The sequence below is a fragment of the Sarcophilus harrisii genome, chromosome 2, assembly GCF_902635505.1.
Source record: "Sarcophilus harrisii chromosome 2, mSarHar1.11, whole genome shotgun sequence".
NCBI lineage: Eukaryota > Metazoa > Chordata > Mammalia > Dasyuromorphia > Dasyuridae > Sarcophilus > Sarcophilus harrisii.
The window spans coordinates 403,667,065-403,686,340 of NC_045427.1; the positions used below are offsets into that span (position 1 = coordinate 403,667,065).

The 19,276-nt window shown below is 39.0% G+C and overlaps 1 protein-coding gene across 5 annotated transcripts in view; it reads right to left on the bottom strand.

Annotated features, from left to right (window-relative positions):
* Positions 1-1,627: 1,627 nt before the first annotated feature.
* Positions 1,628-19,276, bottom strand: part of SLIT3 (slit guidance ligand 3) — a 772,326-nt gene continuing 754,677 nt past the window's right edge. For 4 of the 5 annotated variants that reach the window (XM_031949421.1, XM_031949420.1, XM_031949423.1 and 1 more), the window contains 4 exons: positions 16,225-16,379; positions 12,190-12,475; positions 8,047-8,255; positions 1,628-5,427 (listed from right to left, as the gene is read on the bottom strand). In XM_031949421.1, coding sequence (XP_031805281.1) covers positions 5,192-5,427; positions 8,047-8,255; positions 12,190-12,475; positions 16,225-16,379 — 886 coding nt within the window. In that variant the 3' untranslated portion in view covers positions 1,628-5,191. The other variant, XM_031949422.1, reaches the window with a different exon arrangement.

The following is a 19,276-nucleotide window of genomic DNA, read 5'->3' on the forward strand; positions in this document are numbered from 1 at the left end:
TTAGGCTCCTGTGGAGATATGGAAAATCAAGGGATCTAGGCAAGTAGCTCCCCCTAGCAAAGAAACACAGTACCCCATCCCTGAGAAGGAGGCCTGGCACTCCATCAGGCCCAGAGTGGCTTTCCAACAAGATTCAGGAAGTTAGTGATGTGGGTACTTTATTTTTTTGCTTTTTTAAAATCCAGCACTTTTTTTTTTTTTAACACGACATCAAAACAAACACTATTGTTTTTACACATTGCCTGAGTTATCCCAGAAAGATCCGTTGATATCTTCCAATATAATCTGGTTCAGTTCAATTCAACTCAACTCAACTCAACTCAATTCAATTCAATTTATCTTTATTAAGCACCTACAATGTGCTCAGCACTGTATCAGGTGCTATAAGAAGTAAAAGAAAAGTATAAGTTCCCTGTCCTTAAAGAACTTACAGTCTTTGTGGAGAGATAAAAAAACACCTATGAAACTGAAATAACAGAGCAAGGCAGTAAGTGATTACATGCCAAGGTGAGTGGTACAAATAATTACTACATGGACATTCAGAGAAGAGAAAGAGAAATATGGGTTTGAGTGGTCAAGGAAAGCACAGCATAATGGAAAGAGCCCTGGATTTGGATCCCAAGAACCTGGGTTCAAATATTGGCTCAATTACTTACAACCTGTGTGATTTGGGGGTCTAATCAGAAACCTCTCTGGGGTCCCTTTTAGCCCTAAGTCTATGATTCTAGTACTCTCATGCTGTGGGATTAAAATGGGGCTTTGAAAGACTTGTACAATTTGAATAGATATCTCTACAGCAGCAAAGACATAGAAGTAGAAAATGGACAGGTCAGTCTGAGGAACAATAGAGACTGGAATAGGGAAGGACAGGATGGGTCCATGTGTCAACTACTCTGAAAGTAGTCTGACAAGTTTGGATTTTATTCTATAGGCAAAGAGAAACCATTATAATCTTTGAGTAAAGAGCATGGCTAGCAATGGCTTATCTCTGGCTTTTATCCCACTTGAGTCATGCAAAGTAAAACCAACCTGAGGTGGGACTCATTGCAAGCAAAGTCAATAAAAAGTGCAGGTAGAGAAAGCGTGGTCCCCATGGCTCCTGCAAATAGGTCTTCCCCAGTCCTTCCTTGTGACAAGTCTTTGCACTAGGGATGGAGCAAAGGGCCATGGCCTCAAGCAGTGGTTTTCAAAACACAAGTTCATACAGGGCAGTGACACTCTGATATATATATATAAAATCATATTATTTTAGAGAACATCATTATATTCCCTAAAGCATGGTCTTTGGACCCCTGAAAGTCCCCAAAACTCTGTCAGGGGGTTTGTGAGCTTACAACTCTTTTCACAATAATATTAAGACATCATTTGTCTATTAAAATACTACTTCCTTTTCAAAATACATATCTGTGGAAGGCTGTATTTTCTTCATATACTTTAATGAAAACAACATAACAGATTGAATGCAGAAAGCAGATATGAGAATTCAACTATCTTCTATTAAGCCAGACATTAAAGAAAATTTAAAAAATATGTAAAACAATGCCTCTTCTCATTCGTTTTTGCTTTTGAAAAGTTATTTTTTATAAAAATGTTATATAAACATCATGGGCTTATTTTTAATGAATTAATATTTTCTAAAATGATCAGTTTTAATTTCTGATATAGTTAATGTCAATAGAAATCCACCCATATAAATAAAAACTCTTTTTGGTTCTTAATGATGTTTTTAAAATATCAGGAGATCCTAAAATGAAAAAGTTTGAAAACAATTGACCTATAGGATTAGTCTGTAGGGCTCTTAACTAATGTCCTTTTCCAGCTTCTGGCATTTAGGTTCAGTAGGATCAGGGGTCCTGCTTCAACAGAAAAAAAAACAAAACTCTGCAAGACATTAGTCTTACTTATTCATAGAAATGGGTCATATCACTCCTATGTTCAAATCTCTCCAGTGGCTCCCTATTAAACTGAGTGAAATTTAGACTCTAACTGGTGTTCCAGCTCTCTATCATCTTGACAATCATTGTACTTTTTCATTCTTTTCTCATACTATCCTCTATTCCCTCAATGTTCTATGTAAACTGGGCAATTTGCCATCTTCCCATCCTCTCTTGTGTACCCCTTGTATTCTCTAACTTTTAGATTTTTTTCTCATGCTTCTCCCTAAACTGTAGAATGTTATCTTTCCCCCAATTGAAATTTCCCCTATTTTTGTAGCCCAGCTCAAATACCTTTTCTAGCATCATAAGGTCTAGGCCTGGAATTACCTGTACAGATCAATGACAGTTGCCTGTAATTGGGTCTCATGATGACTGCCAAAAGTTATACTGGCTAATGTGTCAGATCTGAGATTCAAATCCAGTCCTCCAACTCAAAATTCTGCTCTTTTTTCACTATGCCAGACTACCTTTATGAAACCTCATGTTATAATTCCCTCCTTTAGAACTCATTTAACCCTTTTTCATTTTTCAGGGACTTGACATGTTATCTGTGTTTCTTTAATCTCAATGACAAAAGCCATGTTTTTATTTAATTTTTTTATCTCTCCTAGTACCGCAATGTGTGCTCTGCAAATAGAAGACATTTAATAAATGTTTACTGAATAGAGCTAAATTAAATTAAAATAAGATCATCTGCCACGGTGTTGGGAAACGACCTTTAGAATTTAAGCTGAAGCCTTTGGAAGCTTGGAGTTTTCCTGTGTGCCCTCTAGCCCTGGACATGGATGCTTTTCAAAAATCTCCCTTCCAATACAATGAAGGGGGGCTAGCCACTGTCTGTGTGTACATCCTTGCTCACTTTGGACTAGTCCTAGAGCTTATGCCAGTGAGCACTGGGCATCTTTTAGCATGGTCCAGTCTGCAGGACGTCAGTGACAAATGAGAATATACAAGACCTCCTGCCCATAAAGTTATCCGAGGCTTGAATAATGAACTATCTTAATGAATCACCCACTCCAAGATCAGAGGGGAATTTAAAATGTATTTAATTAGGCACAAGAAAATATTGCAGATACCCCCCCATTCCCACTCCAGCCCCCCAACAAAAAACTCCTTAGCATTCAAGGTCTTTTAGAATCTGGCCATAACCTATCCTTCTAGCTTTCTCTTCAGCTCCCCATCTCTCCAAACTACTCCTACCACAAACTTCCTCCTCATTAAGTATGTCCCTTTGTCCTCTTCTACTCCTTACTCTAGTCACACTGTGTGCATATCTCTATGGTGGGCAGATGAAGTCTCTCAGACCAAGAAGACAGGCTCCTTGGATATTTCATTTGCTTTGGGCATGAGCTTTCTTTCCTAATAGCCAGCCACAATTCCCAATTCCCTCGTCTCGGAGCCAAGCAATCAATATCCTCCTGATTCTTTTATATACCAGGGTTGCCAAAGGGGGAACAGCCTTAGCCTCAGAAAACAAACCAATTCAGAAGCTCCAGGATGAGGAAAGAATAAGATTAATAAGAAAACCACACTATAAAATGGTCCTAAGTCACAGTATTCATCAGAGCATGTGATGGCCCCTCTGTAACCCAAGCATTTATTTAAAATGACATCAGAATATGACAGTCCATTAATAAAAAACAAAACACAAATTCATATGGGGCATTGGCACCATTATATAATTGTTATAAGATATCTTTTTCCCCTTTCTTTATATTAGAACTAGTTACTGAGACAGAGAAAAATAGCCTTTAAAGATGATCTGCTTCAGGATCTGGGATCTGGGCCAATTGCTTAACCCCAAAGTTGCCTGATACCTCTTGTTAACCTTCTCAGAGGATCTGTCACATGGCTGATCTAGCCAAACTAGAAACATAGCTGAGTACCCCAGGGATAGCATTTTCCTAGTCATTTCAGGTAGTTTCTTGGATCTATGATAGAAAAAATTTGACAGATGTGAGAGAAAAGAAAGGAGCGTGTATGTAAGTAAAAAGGGGAATTTTATGTTCTTTCTAGTTACTCTGTCAATTGGCAAAGGAAAAAGCATCATGCATCTAGAAATTTGGGTTCCAGCTCCTGGGTTCTTTTGCTAACTAGCTGTGTGATTATGAGCGAGTTACTCTCCCTCTGTGGCCCTCAGGTTCCTTAGTTGACATTTCTCTAGTAAAATGAAGGCGTTGGAATAAAAGAGCTATAAAGTTCTATAATTCTATGGTATTTCTGTACCATACCAACCACATAGGCTGCCTCCTCTCCAGTATGTGAAACAGAGGAGGCTGGCTCTAGCCTCCTGGCACAGAGCTCTTTGGGGAGACTTGAACAGAACGGATGATTAGCAAGTCCTCAGAAAGATGCTCTAAGGCCCCATGACCCACAATTTCTTCTAACTTTTTATCTCTAGTGGTTACTTAGTGCAGTGCCTGATACATAGCATTTAATAAATGCTTGTTGATTGATTTAATTAGTACAGATCGACAGTGTCCATTAGGCCTATGGCTTGAAACAGGGAATAATCTACATCTGGTGGGAAAGGGATATCAAGCTACCCTGCCTCTTGGATCTACTTGAATGTTGGGATCTATAGATGAGGTGAGGAGTTGAAGGAAAGGCCTGAGACCAAATCAGAATACAAGCAATAGAAAGGGCGAGATCAGGAAAAAACTCAGGAGAATATCTAGATAATAGATGAATAGGGAGCACTGTTAGTATGGTTTCTCCTGGGATCTAGGTGGTTCTCAGGAAGGAAGGAAGGAAGCAAGCAAGCAAGGAAGGAAGGAAGGGAAAGATTTTTTTTTTCCCCTTCTGTTTTCCTATATAGTTCCCACCCAGAACTTCAGTATTGCCTGGGTCTCTTCTGACATGGTTCTGTTGTATAAACACATAAAATTTCCCCTACTTCTTGGGTAGGCTATGACTTCTTTATTATCCTTTAAAAATTTTTTATTAGTCATTTTCTTAAAATTTTAAACAACTGTTAAAAAAACAACAACAACACAAAACAAAAACCTCAGTAAAAATAACTCACTATATGATACATATACTCAAATGGTGTGATATTTTATATAATAAAAGATGAAAATAGTCACTTTCCATAATAAAAATAAGTTCTATTTTTTGTTTATTTTACAATATACTTAATATTTCTCTTCTTCCTCTTCACTCAAAGTAACAAAGTCCCATGCTTGACATCCCCATTGAGCCGATGTCTGGCAATCTCTGCCTCCTCACAGTGGTGGAGACTTGGGGGAGACGGATTAGGAACATTTTTGACACCCACACTCCACATGTCTCTCCAGCTCCTCCACGAATGAGGAGCCGTCTGTACACTGGAAGACGTATTTCCGCCGCTTGCTGCGTGTGGGAACACAGCACTGGGAGCCGCAGCTCCCGCGACATTCCATCAGGGGCACCTTAGAGGCTGTGGCACATGACGCATAGCCCTGCTGCCGGCGGATCACCTCTCGAACCACCTCCCCCTGGCATGGGTGCTCTGTAGGGACAAAGGAGGCGGGCACAAGCTTGGTCAGGCTGGCCAGACAGGTTTGAGAAAAATTTTGAAATGACACTGAAGCTCTGTACATTCTTTTCTGGAGACAGGTGGTATGCCTGGGGGTGGTAATTGCCATTGGTGGGAAGCAGGGTGCACATCTTCTGCCTCACCTTTCAACCAAGTTGCCTGTCGCCAGACAACCAGGGCCTCCTATGCTTTTAAGCTCAATCTGACAATCAAAGTAAAATGGAGTCAGTAGCCTAATCATGGCATTGAGAAGGGATTTGTGAACAGTATCTGAGGACATGAAACTCAAATTCCATTAAGTGTGTTTAAATACAGATTTTCTCCCTTTTTAAATATAGTGATTCCAATTTATTTATTTTTAAAAATAATAGCTTTTTATTTTCAAAATATATGCAAAGATAGTTTTCAGCATTCACCTTTGTAAAACCTTGTGTTCCAAATTTTTCTCTCTTCCTTCCCTCACCCCCCTTCCCTAGATGGCAAGTAATCCAATATATGTTAAACATGTACAATTCTTCTATACACATTTCCACATTTATCATACTATACAAGAAAAATCAAGTCAAAAAGAAAAAAAAAGTTTTCTCCTTTTTTTCTAAATAATTTTCATGAAAATCTTATTTTCATTGACATCTTTTATATCATTTTCATTTCATATAGCCCTCTTCACTCCCCTGTCTAGTGAACCGATGAATAAAGAAGAAAGAGGTGGAAAAAAATATCAGTTTGACAAAACTACCACATCAATCTGGCACTGAATACCATGTTCCACTCCTATAACCCCTCTCCCCAAAGACGGGAGAGAAGAGTTAAATTTTTTCTTAAAGCACAATTTTGCATTATCTATACAAATAATCTGTGATGTACTGGAGAATTCCTTAGATGTAAAGAATTCCCTCCAGCAATGCAGATTGCCTAGGAAACATAGAGGTTATAAAGTAGTCTGTCTGGCATCATATACTTCCTAAGTGTCAGAGGAAAGAGCTGAACCCGGGGTCTTTGGGACTCCAATCCTAGCAACCCTATTCCCTATACTATACTCCCTCTCTGCTAGGTATTAAGAATGGATGGTATCTAGGGCTCTGGCTCTGCTCTTAGCAGAGGGAGCCTGGACGGAAGAAAAATGGGCCCTCTGGAAGCAGTCAGAGTTTCTGGGAGACAAAGCGTATCTTAAAAAAAGAGAGGGCAATTTTAGAAAGAGAGGATACCGGATACCTCTAAGTTAGTTTTGCTCATCAGGGGCACCAATCAAAAGAAGCAATTTACTGTTAAGGAGAACATGCTATTCTGATGCTTTGTCATGGAGTGGGAGTGACCCTTGAAGATCTCATGAGGAATCCCACACAGAAAGTCTCTAACTAGGGCTTAACTTCAGAGAGACTTCACCGGGAGCCTTGATCACACATTAAACTGGCTACAATGACTTGAAAATAATATCTTCACACAGAGATGCATTCTGGTCTGTTTTGGTAGAAAGAACACACAAAGATGAAATGATAGAATCTTCCAGAAGGACAGAGAACCTGATCAACTGTCAGATTCTGACAGGATTGATGGCAGTTGGAACTGGACCAAGAGATGTTATATAAGTTGGTTCCTCAAGGTGGGCATCTCACAAATGAAGATTCATTCTTACTCAGCAAAGTTTTTTCAATAGCTGTCTTATTCGGCTAGGTTCTTGATTTTATTTATGATTTTTTGTTGTTGATTTTGTTATTTTTTTTTGTTTGTAAATTTTAAGATCCCAAAGAATTCACTTTTATGTATCTAAAGCATAAATCAGGAACTTGATAAATGTCTCTTGAAGGAATTCTTAAGTTATTATATCTTTATGAGGCTACCTAATACCCAGATATTTCTAGTGCTTCCATGGGCAGTGAAACCTTAGATCCTGAAGCTAGCTTTTAAGTGGGATTTTAAACAATTTACAAAGATCTCCAACTCTTGAAGAAGTGCCAAGGAAAGGAAAACAAAGTGGACACCCATTGATTGGGGAATGGACAAACCAATTTAAGGTCCTAACTGTAATGGATTATTATTGTGCTGTAAGAATTGATAGAAGTAGGGGTGTGTATATATACATATATAAATATAATCTGATACCAAGTGAAATAAGCAGAACCAGGAAAACAATATGTACATGTCTATAACAAAGTAAATGAAAAGAACACCAATAATAAAACAACTGAAATGGAATTCTGTGAAACTATAATGGCCAAGTCTGGCCACAAAGCAATATGAAAAGACACCTCTTCCCAATTCTTTGAGGAAGGGAAGGCCCATGAGTGTGGAATATTGCATATAAGTCAGAGATTTTTGCTTGGATGCTTGGTTTGCTAAACTATTTTTCTTTCTCTTATTTTGTCCTTTATTACAAGGGAGGGGTGCGGTGGGGATAGATACAGTGGAAAATAAAGGTGATGTAAAAACAAGAGTCATAATAATTCGTTTTAAAAAAGATTTAAATACAAAAGAGATCACCCTCATCTATCTAGGCAGAGTAGGTCAGGGCCTCTGGAATGATGCTCTCCCCATCCCCTATTCCTTATTAAGGACTGTCTCTCAGATCCCAGGGACTCAAGGACAGCCCACCTCGTTCACAGTGCTCCCCGCTGAAGCTGGGCTCACACTCGCAGTAGGGTTGCCCCCTTTCAGAGATGCGGCACTGGCCATGGAAACACTTGAAGTCCCTGCAGGGGCTGACTGAGTCGTTCCTCTGGTCGCATGAGGCTCCCACGTAGCCCTCGGCACACCTGCATGTGTATGTGGAGCCCGAAGCCACACACTTTCCATGGACACACCTGGGAAGGATGGGGTTTGGGAAGGAGAGAAGAGGTATGGGTTAGCACCAGCCGGGCCCTTTGTAGGTCAAGTGAGTCAGGAGCACTTTTTTTTTTTTTTTTTTTTTTAAATTTAATAGCCTTTTATTTACAGGATATATACATGGGTAACTTTACAGCATTAACAATTGCCAAACCTCTTGTTCCAATTTTTCACCTCTTAACCCCCCACCCTCCCCACCCCCTCCCCTAGATGGCAGGATGACTAGTAGATGTTAAATATATTAAAATATAAATTAGATACACAATAAGTATACCTGACCAAAACGTTATTTTGCTGTAGAAAAAGAATTCAGACTCTGAAATATTGTACAATTAGCTTGTGAAGGAAATCAAAAATGCAGGTGTGCATAAATATAGGGATTGGGAATTCAATGTAATGGTTTTTAGTCATCTCCCAGAGTTCTTTTTCTGGGCATAGCTGGTTCAGTTCATTACTGCTCCATTAGAAATGGATTTGGTTGATCTCGTTGCTGAGGATGGCCTGGTCCATCAGAACTGGTCATCATATAGTATTGTTGTTGAAGTATATAATGATCTCCTGGTCCTGCTCATTTCACTCAGCATCAGTTTGTGTAAGTCTCTCCAGGCCTTTCTGAAATCATCCTGTTGGTCATTTCTTACAGAACAGTAATATTCCATAATTTTCATATACCACAATTTATTCAACCATTCTCCAACTGATGGACATCCATTCAGTTCAGGAGCACTTTCAAAGAGCACACTGTTCAACCCTCGCTTACAAGGACAAGCCTTAAACCAAAGGAAGCACAAGGAAGCTTTAAGAGTTCCTTAAACAGGAAACACTTTTGTGGCTATGGTGAAATTCTTAGGTATTAGAATTAGTTCCTTTGTAACCGGGGTGCCTAACTGCTTCCCCCAACTTGTATATGAGAATACCTTCTGTTCTTTAAAACAAAAAGGGTTAGTAAAACTTAATACTGAACAGTGCAGTTACTTAAACCTGCATTGCAACTACCTACATTTCAACAGTGTCATGTCAATGTACAAAATTTCTCAACAATTAGTCAGGATTTTATTTTTTCTTCTCTGCTTTCTCCTATACATACTCTTATTGTGTCCTCTAGTCTTTTTTTTCTCCCTGAGGCAATTAGGGTTAAGTGACTTTCCCAGGGTCACACAGCTAGGAAGTGTCAAATTTTAGAGCAAATTTGAACTCAGGTCTTTCTGACTTCAGGGCTAATGCTCTATCCACTGTGCCAGCTAGCTGCCCCTTCTTTAGTCTTCTAGTTCTGTCTTAATTTTGTATTATTTTATAAAGATTTTTTTCCCCAGATTTCTTTGTATTCCTCAAGTTTTTACATCTTAATGGCACAATATTAACTTATCCCCTGCTGTTGTCAGTGAATAAGCATTTATTAAGAGCATGCTATCTATGTGCCAGGCACTATACTACAAGATAGTTTGGCTTTCTCCATATTTTTATCGTTACATATGAATCTGCTACGAAAATCTTGAACGAATCTCTCCTCCTTCCTTTCTCTCTCTCTTTGTATATCTAGTTATTAGTAAAGTTGTAGCTTTTTTTTCCTCAAAAAAATTACAATCTATTTCTTCTTTTGAAAATTGTCTTCTCACCATGTGTACTGTTCATCTTTAACAGTCAATTTTTTATCCACTAAACTTACCATAAATATTTTCCTCAATCTGATATTTTTCTTTTAAATATAATGATTTTTTTGATAAATACTCTAACTTAATTTTAATGATTAGGAAAAAAAATAATCTCCCTTCATGGAGATAAGAACATTTCTTTCATTTTTTAAAAATAGTTTTCTTTTATGCTTGTCCATCATTTAGCCGTAATTTATTCAGATATAAAAATATAAGCTAGTCGTCTAAATCCATTTTTTACCAAATTACTACCTATTTTTCCAGCACATCACATAATAATTTTCTCTCAGATTTTATTTTAAAAAATTTTTACATTATTTTACTTCTTTTAGGTTTATCAAACACTATATATTATACATTTATACATATTTATATATTACATACAAATATTATAATTTATACATATTTATATATATACATACAAATATTATACATTTATACATATTTAGTTAGATATCTGTATTATCCTATCCTACTGATACTACTGATCTACTGACTAATCTATTGTTTGTTTTAGATATTACATAGTTCTGATAACCTCTTTATAATATGCATCATAATTTGGAAGTGTAAGATACTCTTTACTAGTTCCCTGTATGCCCCCCAACTTCTATTCTTAATATTACAGAAACTTGTTTCTGTCACATAATGGAAAATTGTTTTTTTTCCCTTTTATTTAATAAGGAAATTCCTTGATATTTTAATTGATATTGCATTAAATATATACATTAGTTTGGGGTATTTTCATTCTATCTTAATCTTAGTCATTCATGAACATTGGATGCCCCAGCAATTATTTAAATCTTCTTTTACTTCAGTCATTATTTTTCAAGCCATTCTTTTGCAGATCATGTGTATTTTTAGGTAGGATAATTCTGAAATATTTTTGTTGTTTTTGTACAAACGGTTCCTTTTTGTGAAGTTTTTTTCTTAGTCTTTATTTATTTATTATAGACAATAATTATTATGATTTTCTGATAATCTTATATACCAGATCCTTGATGAACTCATTTATTAGCCTCACTATTTTTTTTCTTGAAACAGTCAAATTTTGTAGTTATATCATCATGATATTTGCAAATAATATTTTGATCTCTATATTTGACTTCTTCCAGTGTTAATACCTGTAATATATTTTTCTTGTTTTATTGAAATTATTAGAATTTCTAGTAGTATGTCAAATAAAAGCACTGGAAGCAGAAATCTTATTTTGTACTTATGCTAGTGGAAATATTCCTAATATTTGTACATTGCATATTATGTTGGTTCTTGGCTTAAGGTAAATATGTTTTACTGTGTCAAGGAAAAATTCTGATATTCCATTACTTCCTAGTTGGTTTTTTTTTTTTTTTTTTATATCATGAATGAATGTTGGCTTTTATAATTTTTTAACATCTATTCATGTAATCATGTTTTTAAAAAAGTTTTTGTTATTGTCTACATTTTTTATTGTTAATGATTCCCCCGCCCTTAAATTCTGAAGCAGCCTTGCATATCTGTTATACAATTTTCATGGTCATAAAAAATAACTTCTATATGTGTCTCTCTTATTTTTCAATAGCACTAGAGAAGTTTTCTGCAGTTTTTTTTTGCAAAGCCATTATTATTATTATTATTATTTTTGCAAAGCCATTTTAAAAGTCACAAAGGTATCTGGTCTAATGAGTTTTTAAACTTAGATCTGGAATTCTTCATTTTGCCTATCTTGATTCACTAGCCTTGGGCTCTGAATGACTTCTGGTTATTTCCTAATATTCAATCCATTTTAAAAGGATGACATTTTGCCATCACTGAGTGACTATGTGTATATGTATAAACATATGTACATATATATTCATATGTATCTATCTGAAAGAATGTGCCATGGAATCTTTGAATAAATATTTGTCTTTTCCAGGTGTTCTTCAAAAGACTGCTTTGAAAGAGATAATATTCATTTGGACAGATAATTTTTAGTCCTTGCATTAAAGAATTAACCTCATTAGTCATAATTTGTTTATAACCATCTGGTTAGATTTTTCTGAATTCTAACCTCAGTATTTTCCAATAAAATCAGAGCATCATTCATTAATTTGTTCATTTTGTCTCTGTCTCTATCTCTCTGTCTCTCTCCACTATTCACCTTTCTTCTCTTGTCTGCCTAAGAACCCTGAAGAGGGGAAGGGGTGAGGATCTTACACAGGCAGGGAGAGAGGCAGAACTGTGAACTCGGGGGAGAGTGTGTGCCAGGTCCAGTGCACCTGGTCTCCAAGAGACTCACCTGTGGCCAAGGCAGGAATCTCCAGCTTCTTGGTCGCACAGAGGCCCTGTCCAGCCTGGGTGGCACTCGCAGACCACACTGCCCTTCTTCACAGAACGGCACATGCCATGCTTGCAGATGGTACATGACTTGCAGCCAGGGAAGACGCCTGGGGACTGTTGGGGCAGGGCCTTGAAATCCTGGAGCTCGTTATTGATGCGAACGTCATGAATGCAGCCATGGAAGCCCCCTAGGGTTCGGTCTGTGCCCTGGCGCAAGGCTGAGAGGCCGGTGCTGGTGGGTATTCCTGGAACAGAAATATAGCTCCTTTACACCTGGTCCCAGCTCCTTCAGTCCCAAGACTCGAGTAATAAATTGAACCTAGGATTTCATTGTTAAAGCAAAGTCCCGGATGAGGAAACTCCTCCTTCCTAATGAATATTCACATTTTCTCTGAAATTTATAGTTTTAGGAAGTACCAGAGTCACATCATCAGTATATGTTTGAAACAGAACTAAATCTCAGATTTTCTTGGCTTTGGAACCTGCTCTTCATCCACTAATCCATGCTTCCTTTCTTACTCAGAATTATGCTGTGGTGAAAGGATCCCCAATTAAACCACCAAACCCATTTCACCCTAAGCCATATTTATTTGTATGGTTTATTCTTCATTACTTGGGGGCTAATTCTCAAATCTGAGTAATCTGGCTGCTTCTACAATTCCCTGTCACTGTATTGTATTCTATCTTCCAAAGTCTTTCTGCATTGACAATGGTACCTCAGTAATTAATTGATCCTTAATTGATTCCAGAAGGCACTACCAGTGGCAAAAAATGAGTATTAAATGAATATTTCCCATAAAGACACATTTCAAATCTGTAGGCTAACCATTCCTACCCAATTCCCCAAAAGGGCAAGTGGAGCTTTCTAGCCATGGAGAAACAAGGCAGCCCAGCCCAGCCAGGCTCCTCTCTTCTTGACCCAAGTCACTTTCTGGGAGGAACAGTGACCTTTGTGCTCTCTCCTCTACCTTATATCATCCAAGCTTCCTCAGGGGAGGGGGTGCTAGATGTGGAGGGTAAGTTTCAGCAGCCTCCACTGCTCAGGGCTCTGGCCACAACCTAGGGTTCGGGGCTACAAGGAGTCTTGGATACTGCCATGTCTGCCTGGGCTCCCACTCCTTCCAGTACCAGTGTTGTGGGAGCTGCGAGATTACATGATGCAGCCACGTCATCCTGTAGGAATTGCCCCACAACCTGCTAGCCAACCTGCCAGTCCTGATGTTAGGGGCTCCAACCTGCCAGTCCGGCACATAGCAGCTGTCCCTGGGGGAGGAGGGAGCTGCCCACCCCTGAGGGCAACTGCTGGGCAGTATTCCCGGCCAAACTCGCATCCCTACTGGTTAACCAAGACAACCACCAAGTTCCATGAGTGCCAAGTAAGCATGAAATACTGCAGCATTTTTTTCTGCCTGAAATACTATGAATACAGAATTCAAAGAGTTTTGAAGCTGGTGAGCACTGAGGTACCACTGTACTGTCTTAATTCATTCTCCCAAATGACCCCTGAGGTAGATGAGAGAGGCATTAATTTCATTGTACAAAGAAGTAATCTCATGTTTGGAGACTTATCAAAGACTTTATATTGAGTGTTAGACCTGAGATTAGAATCCATGTTTCCTGACTTCAAAACCCCTGTGCCCATGTGCTTTCTGCTATTCCATGAGGCCTTTGTAGCCAGAATATAAAGGGCTGGAGAAAGCAGAAACTGAATTTAGCAGTTAGTTCAATTATCAAGATTCTAGTTGAAAATCTCAATCTGACATTGCTTCTGAAATAGAAAGCTTACTAACTACCAGGGTGAAAACAAGATGTCTTCTTCTTTTTTAATTAAAGCTTTTTATTTACAAACATATGCATGGGTAATTTTTCAACATTGACCCTTGCAAAACTTTCTATTCCAGATTTTTCCCTCCTTCCCCCCAACCTCTCCCCTAGATGGCAGGTAGTCCAATACATGTTAAATACGTTAAAATATATGTTAAATCCAATATATGTATACATATTTATACAGTTATCTTGCTGCACAAGAAAAATTGGATCTAGAAAGAAAAAAAAAATCTAAGAAGGAAAACAAAATGCAAGTAAACATCAACAGAAAGAGTGAAAATGCTATGTTGTGTTCCACACTATGTTCCCATGGTTCTCTCCCTGGGTATAGATGGCTCTCTTCATCACTGAACAACTGCTAGACCTGAATCATCTCATTGTTGCAAAGAGCCACGTCCATCAGAATTGATCATTGTAAATGTTGTTGCTAGATACAATGATCTCCTGGTTCTGCTCATTTCACTCAGCATCGGTTCATGTCAGTCTCTCCAGGCCTTTCTAAAATCATCCTGTTGGTCATTTCTTACAGAACAATAATATTCCACAGCATTCATAGACCACAACTTATTCAGCCATTCTCCAACTGATGGGCATCCACTCAGTTTCCAGTTTCAGGCCACTACAAAAAGGGCTGCACAAACATTTTGGCACATGTGGATCCCTAAGATGTCTTTTTCTTCTACTGCCCTCCAAGCCAGCTCCTGCCAGGCTCATTATCTCACTATCTTCATGGGAAGTGCAGAAGTGATCTGGTCTTATGTCATTACTTTTGATAGTTGCTGGAATCAGAACAAGGGCAGCTGGAAGCATGGATGATTTGGGGGAATGGTAGAATATTCTTTTCCAAAGGGCAACTGGACATATCTGGAGTAAGTCTGAGGGACACCCTGGTGCATATCTTGAGGGCGCTTGGGGGTAATCTCTTAAGACTATAAACTTCCTAAGGGCAGAGACTGTTTTGTTTAAACTTTATATTTATCCCAGAATGTTCCTATCCTTCTCCTCCTTGGAAACAGCTTTCCAGCCCTAGAGGAACACTTATTGTAAGATCCTACTCAACTGATTGGTGCTTGCCTCTCCTAGACTACTATTTCAGGAAAAGTCTCAGTCATGTTCCATTCTGGTATCTTCTCCTTTTGGCCAGAGGCCTTGCCCCCTTTCCTTTCTCCTTACCCCCTCTCCACAGAATGCCTTTGCTTTTTGTATTTGTATCCCCAGTGCTTAGGGCTATTCAATTAATCAATCAATAGTAAGCATGTATTAAATGTCTATTTTGGGTCAGTCAGTGGGGATATGGGGACTTATGAATGTATATGTACCTATTACCTATACATACTCATATATGTGCATGTGTGTATATATATTCAGACACATACATAGTTATATCTATATATACATATGTAGATATGTACATATATATAGCAGCTAGGGAGCGCAGTAGATAGAGTACTTGACCTAGAATCAGGAAAATTCATCTTCCTAAATTCAAATCTGACCTGGCACTTATTGACTTAATCCTAACAAGTCACTTAAACCTATTTTTCTCATTTTCATTATCTATAAAATGAGCTGGAGAAAGAAATGGCAAAGCACTTTACGTCTATATGTATATTCCATATATTTCCCATATGTGCATAAAGAAACAATCTGTACTTGCAAGGATTTTATATTAATACATACATTTTGTATTGTAATATATTAAAATCAGGTAACAATCCTTTTTCTGAAAGGGAAGAAACCGCAGGGGCCTGAACCACTGGACCCTCTGTCTAGGGGCTTGACTTCCTGGGAATGGTTCTGCTCTGATATGGACCAGAGACTCTCAAACTTTTTCCTCTTGTGACTCCTTCTCATCTGAGAAGTTTTTGTTAAATTCCATCTTGAATCAGAGTCAAAGTGTTTCTGGAAGCGCTCATGTATGCGCAGTGAAAAATGCATGTTGTGTATTTATGACCGAAGCTGCACTGAATGAAGTCACATGATGTAACATGGGAAATGCTGCCAGAATTGTTTGGTCACTATCCCTGCTGCCATTTTGGGGTGACTCACATTCAGTGTCGGGACCGGCGGTTTAAGAGACTTTGATTCAGAGGGCTGTTCTGGGAGAGAGAAGAGATGGGGAGCCGAGGAAGGCGGTTCTCGGGCAGTCAGAGTCTGAGGCTCTTACCTCCAATGTAGAGGGGAGTATTGGTGCCAACTGTCGGCTGTTTGTGGAGTTTGCCCAAACTCTTGGGTGTGCCTTTGTCCACCACCAGGTTCAAGGTCTGGTTCAGCACCACAAGCTCCACGCTGTGAAACTGCCCATCGTTCACAGTCTCCACACTGGGTTAGAGAAGGACCAGGAGGGAAGAGGATAAAAACAAGAGAGAGTTATGAGGAAGCAGCTAAGACTCTGCAGTGGCAAAACCCGTACACTGGGACGCCGGGCCAGTGCGCTTTTCCTACGATCCATCCCTTACACACCTTAACTGATGAGTTCTTAAACTGATCCGATACGTTAACCAACACAAGTATTTATTAAGCACTTAGTATATGCGTGCTGCTGGATAGGGAAAAAGTTTGGAGTTTGGTCTTTTTTTGCATTTGTTTGAGGGAAATGACACTTACCTTTGCCTGTTCATCCATTTCTTTCGCCCAAGAAAGGCTAGGAAATTCCCAATTGTTTGCCTCACATGGGTATGAATCCAAGTCCTTAGATTCCAATTCAAGGTTTTTTTTACCTTGGCATTTGCCCAGGCAGAGAACCTGCTTGGGTCTCATTCAGCCTTTTGCAGGGGAGGAGTCAAGTTGGAACAACCTCTAAAACTATGAGGGGGAGTTGGCTGGTGGGAGTCCAGCTAGAGAAGGGAGAACCATGCTTTAGGTGGAGGCGTCAATGGCTACTCCAGGTCCAGTTTTTGATTTCTGACCCCAGAGTAACAAATTGGTCATCAGCTCAAACAATCCAGAGGGTGAACCTCTCTGCTGCCAATCTTTTAAAGGACTTCCCTCAAATGTGACAGTACCAGGTAAACAAATGGAAAGTAATTATGTAGTGCTCCAGGGACAAGAAGACAAAGGTTCACTTCTTTTTAGCAGGTACTAATCTTTTACATTTGCTTTGTGTTCTCAGCTTTTTCAAAGCACATTTACATTTATTATCTCACTGGCTCTTCCCACACAGCTCATAGGCAGGTAGACAGGTATTACAGGATTTCCACTTAGAGATAAGAATACTGAGGTACAGCTTGGGTAAATGACTTCCCTAAGTTTGTACAGTTTATAGAGATGAAGAAATGGATCTTCTCACTACTAGCTTGGTGCTCTTTCTGCAGTAAAATTCAGGTTCATTTTGACCCCAACAAAACTTTCTTTTTTGCCTCCATTGTCTTCTCACCCTGTGATTTCTTCCATAATTTGGTACCTTCTCACTCTGGAATACCCAGCTCCTGTGGGGGGAAAACCTTCACTAGTTCCCTTCTATGTATTCTCTTCTAAGCTCCTTAAAGGCAGGGTTCATCTTTCTTTTGCTTGGATTTATATTCTCAGCATTCTCATGGTGCCTGGAACCAAGTAAATGCTTAAAAAAATGTTTATTGCCTTGCCTTTTCCAAGGTACAAATCTAAATTTTTAAATTCCTGAAACTGGATGATTAGAGAATAGATTTGGGAACAAATGCTAATTCATTATCCTGACCTTCCCTAAGAGAGGAATATGGTAAAAACTTTTCCACACAGGAGGCCTTAATAAACACACAGTGAATTGAATTAAATCGAATTTGGGATAGCTTAGGTGTAAAAGGTAGTCAATGCCCTTAAAATGGTTGCCACAGACACTTGTGATCAGCATTACCTAACTCAGACTAAGACTTCTTTGGTAAGTCATTAGTAATTTTCTCTAAGAAAGTCATTTGATAAAAGCTGGACCCCCAAATCTTCAAATCTGCTATTTTTGTAAAGGCTTTATTTTAAGGAGCGTCTTAGTAACGCAAAACAGAAGCAGGAAAATAAATGGAAGAGTGGCAAGGTTCTGAAAAAATGTTGAAAGTGTGGTAGAAGACAGGGATTATCATTAATTCCTAATCTTAAATATTTATGTGAACATTCACATGTATCCATAAATATTCTCTCTCCTGCCTAATACACATACAAATACACAATAAAGCCAATCACAGAGATGCACATACAATACATATACCGCACACAGTTATAAAAAAAGACATTGTCACAAAAACAGACAGAGTGCCATCAGCTGCTTTGGGAGCTAGTGAGTCCTCATCACTGTAGATGTTTGATCAGAGGTTGGATAACCAGAGAATCAAGGATGTTTCCAAGGAGACTAGAGTCTTTCCAAGTCTATAATCTTAAGATTCTCTGGGTAATAGACACCCGTAATCAGACACAAGGAGATATTTGCACATTAAAAACCAAACACTTCTCCAACTTTAGTTCCAAGATACATTTTACAACGTCCTTCCCCCTTCCTTGCTGCTTTCCTGAGATCCAGAGTGCTGCAGTTTTGGCAGATGCTTCTGTTTGGAGACCGTGGTTTGGAAGGAGTAGGAGGACAGAAAGCCACAGTTGTGGAGTGAGCCTGTGGATGCCCCTTCCCACCCCCCACCAAGAATCCCTGTGTGTGATCTGTTCTTCCCCTGCGGCTTCCTCTCAGCTCCCTCCTCTTCCCACTACCCAGGTTCCCTCAGGGAGGCTAAGGAGCCTCCTGGATATAGGATGCTGAATAGGCGACCTCCTGCTGTGGGAGATGCTTTCCCTTCTCCAGACTCAGGTCCACACGCTGTGGTTAGTTGGCCCGAGATGAAATCACAGTCCTCTTGGGGCCCCCACCATATTGTCTGAGAAATAAATAATGCTTTCACACATCTGATAAAACAACCCTGTGAGGAAGCAAGGATGTCATTGGTAACCTCATTAACAAATGAGCACCCGCATCTCATCCAAGTTAAACAACTTATCTAGGAACATACAGATTACAAATATGATAGAAGGGAATTGAATTCAAGTCTTTTGACTTCTAGATTATAGATTTAAAGCTATTCAGGACCTTAGGCAGGTATCATCTAGTTGGATCCCCTAATTTCACAGATGCCTAAATAAAGCCACAAGGGCAGCATGAGATCGATGCAGGGTTCAAACCCCGAGCTTCCTTGTGCACCTTACACAGATTGCCTGGCACTGAGGATGGGCGTGAGGGGCAGGCAGACAGTCTTAACACAAAACCA